The sequence below is a fragment of the Ptychodera flava genome, chromosome 13, assembly GCF_041260155.1.
Source record: "Ptychodera flava strain L36383 chromosome 13, AS_Pfla_20210202, whole genome shotgun sequence".
In the NCBI taxonomy this organism is placed as follows: Eukaryota; Metazoa; Hemichordata; class Enteropneusta; family Ptychoderidae; genus Ptychodera; species Ptychodera flava.
This window is the reverse complement of record NC_091940.1, coordinates 31,237,283-31,250,155: the sequence shown is the minus strand read 5'-3', so window position 1 is coordinate 31,250,155 and position 12,873 is coordinate 31,237,283. Positions and strand designations below refer to the sequence as shown.

Here is a 12,873-nt window from a genome sequence, read left to right as displayed (position 1 = left end):
AACGTTGTATCATGGTTTCTGCAATACTCAAACACATATGATTACATTAAGCAGCATAGACAGGGATGTACTTACCATTGGTGGTTCAACACTTCCAAAGATGCTGAAGTAAGACTGGATGTCAAGCTCTTCCAGAGACTGCGGCGTGATGACCAGCGGTACCTCCACTACGTTGTGCGCTTGGATGATACCACTGGGTTGTGGACTGCTGTACAGGATTGGCGTGAGTTCGTCCACATCCTGCGGCAGCAGATCATACTTGGCTGGGAGGTCCGAATCATTAAACAGCTGTACGTTCTGTTCATAGGGATGGTTCAAGAAACACCTCTTGTAGTCCAGTATGGGTGTAACGATGGCAATGGCAGGCACCACACACCTGTAAAAATATACAATTGATAAATACATAATTTTAGCTTCTTTACATGGAATACCAGAGTGCACATGCTCTGTGTTGGGAATGTTGTAATTTGTGACTTTCTTTCGGATCTAGACAAATGACTGTTGCCCAATAATTTCAACGCCAGTAGGGGCTAGGGGGTTTTGATAATCAATACTGGCACACTGACAGAGTACAACAGTTGACAATGGTTACAGTAGCTGTCTGCAATATTAAGCCTTTCACCACCTTGGTTTTGCCTGAACTCATTGTTAATAATGGTGATTGTTGACCTGAGTACAGGGTATTGGGGTTAACAGATTAAAGGCATGAACTGTGAAAGAGTCACTGGTAAGTGGTGTTCTTGAACCTGAAAAAGCAGACAGCAATAGACACATCCAGACACAAAGGCTCAGACGATGTCAAAAGAAAGCCATTGTCTTATTATGGTCCGGATGAGTTGACGTCTTTTCAAATGTACTCAGGTGAAACAGGTCAGAACAGTTGAAATAACAACTCACTTGGCTGAGATCGGAAGGGACAGTATCTCTTCTCCAACTCCTTCAATATCCACCACAAGAGACATGTCATATTTCCTGATGGTGTTGGAAATCAGCTCAACCTGCACAAGTGAAATGGTACAGAGAATGAATGCATGAGTATTCAAGGCTATCATCTCCTTTATGACTCCAAAGAGTCTGGTGAGATCAATGCGTGTTTGGTTGTCTTCCTGTATCAAATTGGTTGCACGGATGAGTGTTGAGTTATTTTCTGTTGATTTATTCATGCAGTGTCACAAAAACAAAGAATAAATCGAGAAGATTGCTGGCTTTTTATGCTTTTTCTCCCCAGATATTTATCAGAACTGAATGCGAGAAATATCATTGAGATATTATTATTTTGTTGTAATTTTAGGCTTGTGCCTTACTTGGATAATTTGTTTTCAGAGAATAAGAAAACAACACCTAAAAAAGATGTGAAGCCCTGAAGTTTTGCAAAAAACACAGCGTGATACCTTACTCTGTAAAAATATAAGTGCTTCACAGTAAACAATGAATTCTATTGAACATTACAGACAAATGTGCCTACAACAGACTGTATGGTACAAACAAATATGAAATCATTAACCAGAAATATTTATTGTATGACAATTGGTGCAACATTACCCATTAAATGCATGTGGGCCAATGGGGACTATCGTTATGTTCTGATTTATATTGAACATACACTTAGTAAATCCTACCTTGATTTCTTTCTCACTCTGAGGATCAATGGTGCCCGTACTGGGGATGATTTTGAACTCCATGGCATTGGGACTGGGTATTTTGTTCAGTGTGTCATCCACTGCCGCATCTATAACCTCTCCTGTGCCGTCACCGGGCACACGCAGGTGAAAGGTCATTGGTACCAGTGACGTATTGACCAGAGTGGCGCTCTGTGTGCTTTTGAATCCTGAGAGGAATGTATGTGAAATAATTAGAACTGGGAGTACCGGTACTACTATTTTTTGTGGCCAAATATTGCAGTATATGAAAAGGCTGGCTTTTACGAACATTCTGCAGGATACCCTCAAAATTATACCTAACTATGTTTACACACAACAACACAAGAAAGAAAGCTTCATCATATTTTGATCTTGATTAATGTCTGTTTTACACACCTCCCTTCCAGATAAATGAAGCGTATGAATATGTTTTCCATGTCTGGTATAAAACTTTAGAGGAAATATTGACAAGGTTGTGATAGCCTGGAAGAGAAATGTACTAGTATCACCAAAGCTACTAAGTCATATGAGGTTACCACAATTCACTGCTTTGCAACTTACCATATGACACAGAGCCAAACTTCAATTTTGGAACATCAAAGTGGAAAGTAGGCCCAATAACACAGCCTCTGAAGTTGAGTTTCAGTTTGTCAGGGGAGCCATCCACATTGAAGTAGAAGTCCTCGTTGAAGTCACCAAGGATGGGTGAACAGAAGGTGATCTGGATGGCTTGATGACCACCGGGTAATACAATGCCTTCACTAGGATTGAATGTAAATTTGGGACCAAATGTTGAGTTGGACGGAATCAGGTTGTACAGAGCATCAATGTCACCTTTGTTGGCCAATACAACCTGTCATTGAAAAGAATATGTGAAGCATTCATAAAAAAAGTTTCCATCTATCTCTCCTTGTTTCTCTTCTTTTTCAAGGCTTTCTTCAATACTTTCAGTTGAGAGTGGAGACTGTTTTTACATAAGTTATCAGGATTCAAGTGGTTCAGCCACAAAAGACTGTGGCTCAACAAAGACAGTCACTTTGGCACATGTGAACAATACTGGGCCACATCCTTCTCAAGGTAGAAATCAGTGCTTGCCTGAGGGGGCTTTTAATGATGAATATATACAAGTACCCCCCAAGACAATGTCAAATTGTACCTTCAGTATTGTCTCCCCTTTAACAAATCCTTTTAGTTGGTGGCATTGATAGCATCCACAAATTGTTAGCTGTGTGCAAATTCTGATGCGTTTAAAAAAATATTTATGTCTTACTTCCTGTATATATACATGTACCTACCTCATATGTGTGTACTGATCCAACGAAAATATTTCCTAGGTCAAGGTCATCAAAGGAGAACTGAACAGTTGGGCCAATGCCATTGCTGTAAATGCGCAGGGGCAGCCGAGACTCTCTGCCGGTGATGTCGCAGTACGCCGTACATTGGTATGGCCTGGCTTCTTGCGGTTTGTAGACTATGTTGATTTCAGCTGAGGTGTTGGGCCAGATGTCGCCTTCCACTGGTTCAATTGTAAATACGTCATCGGAAAATAGCATATGGTCACTTTCTACCAGCTGTGAAGTGATAAAAAAATTATGATTGTCAAAAGTTGATGTTGTCAATAATGTCAACAATAATAATTTGTTGGGTTGGGTTTTTTTATTACAACCGATCTGCAATTTCTCAATGTTGTTTGAATGATCAACTTAAATTGTCCTCTGTAGTTGATTTTATAAAGTGACTCAAAATTAATCTAAAGAATGGTAAAACTTGTTCATTACTAACGATTTTGGTAATGAACAACTTTTACCATGCTTTTGAGCTAGGGTCATTTTACCAAATCCATCACCACATGCTTCAAGTCAGGTATTACTTCTTGTGGCTTTTGTCTAAAGTTGACTGACCAATACTTCAAAATCATTTGCCCCCTGGTGTGTATCTGGCATACAGGGGACAATGGACACTGAATTTTGGTCGCTATGTTTATATTTGATGATCAGTTCTACTATAGTATCAACACTGACTTACCCTCCTCCTGTTTTTGAAGGTTCTTGTCAGCAAAGACATTTTATCCCGGAGTGTCGGGTCTGTGATGCATTCCTCTAGAAACCTGTCTCTTTCCATTTCTTCTTCGGAAGTAAGATCGTGACAGAATCTGTTTTGGAACAAAAAACAGAATTTTATCATCAAGACGTCATAATGGGGAAACTGATGACAATTCATGATATGTACATCTTGAGACATTTAAAATTGTCTGTACATTTCTATTAAAGGAAGATAAATTTGTCATGGGATAATTATCTTTTAAAACAAATAGGGTAGATAAAACATCCTTGGTAGTTATACCTCTGTTTTTGTTGGTCTTCTTCCTCTTGTGTGGCGAATGGTTTCCACTGGTAGTGAACTATAACATCACTCCTGTTTGCAATGGTCACAGTTCTTTGGTTAGCCATTGAGATGTAGGTGTTCTCTATGCGCAGCGTGTTTTTGATCCAGTCTGACGTTGGCATCAACAGCGCCCCCGTATAAACTCACAAATATGTCTTCACCTGGGGGAAAGATGAGAGGAGTGATTACTTTATATTTAGGTAAAGCTTCAAAGAATTTTCCCATCGTATACATGTTGCAACTCTGTTTTTGTGTTTCATTTATTTTTTTCATTGACAGGGGAGACAAAATAACAGTAGTCCACAATAGGTTTTAGTAATTGTACATGCAAGTTAACGTGGCCAGGCTCAACTAGCTCACAGCTGTTTTCCTAATTCAATATTGTCACTGTACTCTGTGGCATATGATTTGTATTATGTTACTTTACATTTTAAAATATGACAATAAAATGATGAATGATGATGATTATGATCTCTTAAAATCATTTGTCCTCTCCTTTTCCAGCACAAGTACTCTGTCCAATTCACCAACATTCAGTGCTATTGATTACTGTACCATTTACTAAACAAGACATTTAAACTCTGTCTTAAATTGAAATGTCTATAAAACTTGTGTCGGGCCATCATCACGACACGTAACATTATTGTAACACAAGTAACCCAAACGTAAACTGATGGGACACACTGAACTCACCAGAATCATAATGAATGACCAGTTCTCCGGCGTGGTCTCCCACTTTCATTGGTTGAAATGTGACCTCCACCTGCATACTGTCATTGATGGCCAGAATACCATTCTCTGGACTGACTGTGTATGATCTGCAAGTTAAATTGTGTCATAGGTCACAGGTCAAACACAGTACAGTACACTATTGAAAACTGCATTTCAAATCACATTTATCAAGATTACTATTTCAATGATAGGACTCACTGAGTTATTAACGTGTCTTACTTGTAATAGCTTTAATATTGATGAAATCAGCCACGTCATCTTATTTGGTGGATGACATTTGGACCTGGGAACAAGTTTTTCATCATGCATGGCTAGATAAACCCTTACATCAACAACACACTTAAACTATACACTCTTCAGTTACTACAAAAGCAATGGCTTTGGAATACAAGACAACACATTTGTTAAATCAATTTTGGAAAATTATCAATTTTAAGCAGCTGTGGTAGACAACTTTCTTGACAGGCTATAGAGTTGAATTTGATGTCAGCGACTGTACAATGGAGTGGTCTTCCTCTCCACTGTCTATGACTTGACCTTGTAGCACTAATTTCACTCTGTATTATTTTATTCCTTGTTATTGAAAATGATATCATCATATCTAACGTCGGTTGTGTAAGGGTTTATTGTATTTTTACAAGTAGGGAGCACCAGAATCTACTTCAAACATAGCCAGTATTATTTTTATTAAAATGAAAAAGGGACACTTTTACGATCACTTACTTGTCTGCACTGAGGCCAAATCTAGCTTCTTTGTTGCCAATGTTTCTAACTAGCAGAGTTTTGCTGGATGCATATTTGACTGGGCAGACACCAAAATTGACTTCATCTGGGAAGTCCAACATTGCACGGGCACCAATGCACTTGACAGGAATGATAAACTTCTCCCTCTCCGTCATACATATCAATTCATGTGTGTAATCCTGCAGTGACAGAATAAATCATGATGAGTTACAGAAGAAGACTAACATTTACAAGACTGTCAAATAACTGTATATCATGTGTTTCACACATGTATGTAAAATGAAAAAAAGAAGCCACTTGCATATGTCATTTTATGTCGAAAGATTTGTGGACCATTCAGTGTGTACAGGTACGCAAATAGATCAAAGAAACAAAGTGAATTAAACTATTTGGTATGATTATGAATGACACAAAAATAAAATCATGGCAGGTATTTATAAGCCTTTAAGAGTATGATATAACAGGCTTACCTTCTTCTCTTCAGGAGTAAATTGCAGTTTGAAGACAGAGGCACACCCTGGGGCAACCTTGTGCCCAACATTGGGAGGACTGATAATTTGGAAGTATGGAGAATCTGTCTGATAGACTTTAACAAGTCTGGGAACCTATGAGAGATATACAATCACAGTATGTATTAGGGAAGACATAAAACATTTACCGGTAGGTGGAAAGAAATAAAAAAATACAAAGTTTACTGAGTTCAGGTAAATTTTTTCTTTTCTTTTCAAAAACAGAAATATTAACCGGTTCACTGACTCCAGGCTTTCAGAAATGACTGACAGCAAAAGAGAAGATACTTACCTTGTCATTGTTCCTGAGTATAAGTGGTACTTCATACATTTCACAAGGTTCATATTGTTGAAATGTTATATCCGAAGGAAACGGTTGAAACATAGGCTCATCGACATCAACTTGAGTGAACTGATGAGGAACAAGGTGAGAAATGTAAGCGATAAAGTGTTGTAAACAACATGGAAGAATCAATCTACAGGCAATACTGCCACGTTCTACTAGATTAATCTATCAGCAATTTGTACATTAGTCAAAAGCTCAGATTCAACTGAAAACAAAACACATCATTACCTAATGCCAACTCTTTCCTTTAAATAAAAACATCTTTCAAAAATAACAATATACTGATAATCTTATGGTTAATTTTTCAAAATCCTTCCTTGACTCATGGTTACTCTTTGGGGTAGAGTAACCGTGCTTGACTTGCACCCTTATGATTCAGTTATCATTGCTGTAACTGATTCAAAAGCAATTATGTTGGGGTACACAGCTAGTGGGCTGATGGGGAACGGCAACAAATTATGCGGAAATTACCTTCTGATGAGTGGTTTCACCCATGTCAAGCAATTCAATTATCATCGGAAGTCTCATTTCATGTGTGTTGGATAGCTTCTCATCCGTCGTCTGGGCCATTTCTTTCATGAATAATGTTGGTGAGAACTGAAACAAGAATATTTAGAAATAATTAGCATAAGTAGACTGACATAATTTGCTCAGTCCACTTTGTATAAATTTATTGGAATCTGGAAGAGAGAATTATGGGGTTCACATCTAGGCCCAGGGCCGGCCAGAACTAATCCGGCAGAATGTGAGAAGATAAGCTAATCTTTTGTCCGCGTTCACATTACGTTCAACGCTGTCCTAGCCTAGATCATTTGGTAGCGTCTAGCCGACCGTTGACCTTATACAGGTCAAAATACATTCATCAGATACATTCCAGTTCCTACATAGAAAATCATGTCATCCAAAATCAACCTTCAAGGGCCTAATCAAAGGCGAAACATTAAGGTACATGAGGACATGTAACAATGAAGAAGACTTCAACAACAAAGTCAAAACATTTAATGAAAAGCTATTACTGCGAGAATATCCACAACAAGAAATATCAAACATCAATGCGGAAACAAATTACGCTACACGAAGAACACATTTAAATCACAAACAAACGCACAACAACAACACAAATAAATTGATATTTGCTACCAAATATAGTCCACACATCAAAACAAAAGACATCAAACAGCACTCCTGAAGAACTGGGAAGAAAAAGACCAAACACTAAATAATTTATTCACGATGAAACCGATCATCCCTTACAAAAGAAATCCAAAATTGGCGGCACACTCATAAATGCACAAGTACACAATCTTAGAGAACGACCGAACACAATGAAACACAACAAACTGACCCAAACATAAGTATTCTAGCCTCCTTGCTAGACGAACAAACACTGACAATAATTAAGGAAACCGCTGCGAATATCCCTATATCACAAATTAATTAGCAACAGTATTGCTAGTGCACCAGATCATCTTGCAGTTTGTTTATCGAAAACACTGCGGGGTGCGTATGCGGTGTCCCCTAGACAAAACACTATTGCAGAAGCCGTTCATATAGCGTGAACGATGGTACATTAAAGGATTAACTTTTACAAGTAAAGTTACATTGCTTTTGCCAGTTTTTGTTGAATTGCTGAGGTAAATTCCATTGCCTAGGGAACATGTTGAAGCAACCAAATTCGACAGACTTTCCCTGAAGAAAAAGTGCAGGAGAGAAACGATAGGTACTGTCATGACTTTGACTTCGTTTCGTTGTACAGGCGCAGGCGTTGTCATCATAAATGCCGTCATTACCACTGTCTCACAAAAACTGTAATTTGCGTCCGGCATTGAGGTGAAATCCGTATTTTTAACTTTTATTTTCATAAAGTGATCAGTTTACGTCGAGGTTTACAATGTGCGTAGTTTTCTATATGATGTACAACATGAACCTTTTCACGTTTAACACGCATCGAGCGATATGTCATCTTACCTCAAGCATGTACTTCGACAATTTTCCATCAAACGGACGGCTTCCTTGAGTGAAATTCAAAGTCTCTAAATTTATAATCTCGTTTCGAAGAAACCGATTTGCCGACCGACCGCTTTAAAGTAGATGCGTATTCTTAGAGTGACAGTGAGAATAGACAGTTGTGTAAGTAACCCGTATTTTATCGGCCGTGCACCGATGTAGTTTCTAAAAAGTTCTACTAGTCTTGTAAAACTTCCAGGCTTCGAGGTTCTGTTATCCGACATGTCGTAGCGAAATTCTGTGAGAACTACAAGTAATACAGACAAAAGTTTGGGTTTCTGACGGTTCCATGTATGAGCTGATTATCAAGTTGAAATTATTGTGTGGATAGTCGTTGCTGCTGGTCCGCGGCGTGGCGGGAATTTGTCACGTACAAACATTCTTCAACTGTCAGCCATATAAACCTCTCCAGTTTTTATCGACGGCTTTCGTGGTTTCGAAGAAGACCTTTTTTTCTCGGATATATTTCTGACAACCTCGGCTTAGAGGCAAAGTCGATGTCGTCTCGTAGTACACCCTGTGCGAGTCTCGGCCTTGACATGACACAAGCAGACATACGTCACTGTTCAGTCACATTTATTTGGATGCGTCATACGGATAATATCATTATTCAGGGGGGGGTATCGGACTAAAGTGGGCACATAGTAGAGTTTTCTCAAGAAATATAAAACGGAAAAGGACAGTCATATCATAAATTTCAAATAATGCTGAAATGCCATAGTTTTTAATCGTTAATCGATGGCAAAGTTCGTATTTTGACCTCAACGTATCCAATCGAGAAAGTAAACTTGGCATGACTCAAAGTTTGAAAATGTGTTGTCTTGTCTCCCGCGGCCTGGCATGGCCCGGAGGCACTGACGTTTCGTACTTCGAATTCTGAGAGCTATCAAATCGTCACGATCAGCGGACACGAAATTACTATTTTCAAATTGTCATCACTGAAAAAATACAGAGAAATGAGAAAACACGGTGAGAAAAAAGGCATTTCATCGATGCTGTTGATAACCTTCCTTTCGCTTCTGATCTACCCAGTGCAAAACTGGTACCTTTTCAAACCACTCATGACTCAGAACCCAACTCATTCCAACTGGCCCGATACAACCGCCCGAATTCAATTTGTTGGGAAGGCAACGATAGCTTTTCCTGCAAACGTAGACAGACCTGCAGTGTGCACTGAAAGGAATAGTTGGCGACATCTTTTCGAAACTCTGAAATATAGCTAAAGAAGGAGCCATATCTCAGTCAGTACGGCCAAACCTTAGCGTTCACACCGACTATAGGGACAGAGCATTTTCAAACGAAACGGAAATGTCAAGGAAAGGCGATGACTTATTTTCTAAAATTGAAGAAAATGCTTAAATTTGGCTGTGTTAGTCAATCAAGCGAAATATTTTTGTTCCAATAAAATCAGTCTCGATTCTACCCTCTACTAGACTAAATCGACAACGGAGGGTGCATAGGTACGCGGTAGAACGTGTAAATCTCAAACAACGGGCGAATTGGTTTCGGGCGAGTTGATTCTTGGCTGTTCAAGTTGGAGAAAGTGCGAGTTAATTGTCATTCGTACAAAACGGTCAAGAAACTTCAGGAAAATAGGAAATCAATGACATTTACCGCAGACGTGGTGATACACATACATGTAGGCAAAAGCAATTTAACTTCATAGAAAGTCAATGCTTTACTTCAGTAATTTATCGGTCATGCAAAATGAACGGCCTCTACTTTATGAGACACCCAACGGTGTTTTGATAAATAGACTGAAAGATGATCTGCCAAACTTCATGCATATAGCGATAGTGCTGCCAGCTAATCTCTTTGCGATGTAGGTATATTCCCAGCGGTTTCCCTAAGTATATTGGGGCTTGGGTGTACCAACAATTATCGCGAACCACGAACCACGAACAGTGAAACATAAATCTAAGGAGAGCAATCTCCAAAGAAAAGCGACTGAGGAAGAAACCACACACTGGTTTCGAAACGTAGCGTCAAAGGCCGGGGTCAAAGAATCACCCTGTCATTCGACAGCCAGATTACGGCTACGTCTCGCCATGGCTTATATCTACACCAATAGCCAAACACACAAAATCAAACACAAACACAGAGAACGAAAAAATAGTGTAGGCGATGTGTGCAGCCGCTTTCCCTTTATTACAAGCGCTGTGAGATGATATTGTAGGCGATTCAATCCCTTGACGTGCCGTCCATCAGATTTTTCACCATATCTTCGTTCCAAATGCCTAAAAGACACTTGATTTCTTCCGTAGCCCAGTTGACTCCTCGACTCGCCATGTCTAAAATGATACTGAATCGTCGAATAGGTCAAAGACTACACTGCATGTCAACTACAGAGGGCGTCAACTGGGACCTGAGTCGGACAAAACGCGTTCACATACGCTGTTTACTGCTCGGCCAGAGACCTGGGTCGGCCACAAACCACCCCTCTCGACTAGGACAGAAATTGTCCGGACAGTGGCCGGCCAGAACCGTTCACACCTGTTTTTTTGGTCGGCCACGAACCTGGCTAGGACAAGGGCCTAGTCTTTTTTGGCTAATGTGAACGGCCCTTATAACATGGGGATTTTTTTACGATAATCTGTATGTTATTAGGAGTAAGCCATGATATAGTTATGTGAAATTTGAACATGACAATTCAGTTCTGGCAATTTTTCATTTAATATGAAAAAAAAGAAAACATATATATATATATATATATATATATATATATATATATATATATATAATATATATATATATATAATATAATATATATATATATATATATATATATATATATACAGGGTTCGAAATACCCGGTATATAATATATATATATATATATATATATATATATATATAATATATATATATATATATATATATAATATGTATATACAGGGTTCGAAATACCCGGTGGTCATGCGTCAAAAGACCACCAATTATCTCATTTGGACCACCAGATTCTATTTTGGGTGGTCAATCTTGACCACCAAGTTTTTGGAGGTCACAATAGTGCACTGCAGAGCTGTAAATCTTACATGCCTCTCACAGTTTATTGCTAGGAGTATCCAGAAACAATATATTGTCCCCAGAGATAGATATTTTAGCAGTTTAAGTAGTACCTCAGTGTTTCATCTAGGATGCGCGATTGCGCGATTCCCCTCTTTCGTGTGCTGCGCGCCGTACGTAGAAGGGGCGACCCATCGCGCACTGCACTGAGCTGGCTGGAATGGCATATCAAATATCATGGGTGTCACACTTCGATACTTTTGACCCATTATCAGCACCTGTTAATACTTTGGCAACAGGCATTGTATAGTGTAGCAAGAACATTTACATGAAAGGAACTAATTTTAGTTCGATTTTGATACTTTTTGTACTTTCGGTATACTGATTTTGCATATGAAAGCCTGTCAGCCCATGGAGAGTTACGTTGACAAAGTTCATTGCCCTTGTCTCATTACCTCAGTACGATCGAGAACAGGAGACAAACTGTTGTGCATAGTATGAATGTCTGTAACACTATGAAAATAATTCTGGTAGCAAAAATTGACTCGGAAATTGGACTTTACTGTTACAGAAACGTTTTCAGTTCAGTGAATGGCATAGGCACTGTGACGGGATTGCATGCAATGAGAGTCACAAGCAAGCTGTAGTGTCAATTAAGGGGGCCGTTTTTTGAATTCAGTGAAAATACATTCACTTACTTTTCGGGCAAATAACCCTAAAGTTAACTGTTGGTGACAACAAACCTTTCTGTTTGTTATTTTCGTACTTTAAAATGACTGACAAAAAGCAATTGGAGCGAATCTGACATCGAGAAACTCCACATTCAGAACACGGCAGACAGAGACCTCCTAAGTTGTTCGTTTTAACTCTACTGAGTCTGCGCACAAGACTACAAGACCAGCTAGGTCACTAGAAAATACAGCTAACTGGTTTGTATAGGGCAATCTTGATCCAAACTCTACGGTGGTTAGGGATGATATAAGCACAGTAAAAACGTGACAAACAAATATATGTTATTTTTTCAGAAGATAGGAAAACATTCCTTTATAACTACTAAAGATTTTTTCTTGCTTTGTGTAAGTGCACACAGTTCATAATCATTTAAAAATGAAAAAATCCCTTGAAGGTTCATGTACAGTGGAAATGGCCAGCTGCTAACAAACATATGTACAGAATATTGTAGCATACAAATTACGCTACAATTTTTTCCAGGAATATTAATGCTTATTAATATTAATGAGCCAACCGCCACTCTTCTAAGCTCTACATACATTCACAACAGAGATACTCAAATTTGTTGACTTTTGAAAATATCTTATATAGGATGGTTTTTGCAGCCAGCATCTTGGATTGTGTAAGCAAGTGATTTATGGCTTGTAGTATGGGCATCACAAGTGACATCATTGCAACATTAAAACTTACCTGTAAAGCCGTGATTATATGTTTTAGTTAAATCCCCCAAAAAATTTTAAAATCCCCCTCAAAAATTCCTGCAGAGGGGGACC

At 38.8% G+C, this 12,873-nt stretch overlaps 1 protein-coding gene across 1 annotated transcript in view; it reads right to left on the bottom strand.

Annotated features, from left to right (window-relative positions):
* LOC139148149 (hydrocephalus-inducing protein homolog) overlaps positions 1 to 12,873 on the bottom strand; it is a 74,922-nt gene that overhangs the window by 58,592 nt on the left and 3,457 nt on the right. The window contains 13 exon segments of the mRNA XM_070719459.1: positions 76 to 376; positions 898 to 998; positions 1,620 to 1,828; positions 2,202 to 2,493; positions 2,936 to 3,211; positions 3,666 to 3,792; positions 3,984 to 4,126; positions 4,128 to 4,186; positions 4,719 to 4,843; positions 5,481 to 5,680; positions 5,972 to 6,106; positions 6,303 to 6,422; positions 6,828 to 6,953. Of these exon segments, the coding sequence (XP_070575560.1) occupies positions 76 to 376; positions 898 to 998; positions 1,620 to 1,828; positions 2,202 to 2,493; positions 2,936 to 3,211; positions 3,666 to 3,792; positions 3,984 to 4,126; positions 4,128 to 4,186; positions 4,719 to 4,843; positions 5,481 to 5,680; positions 5,972 to 6,106; positions 6,303 to 6,422; positions 6,828 to 6,953 (2,214 nt within the window).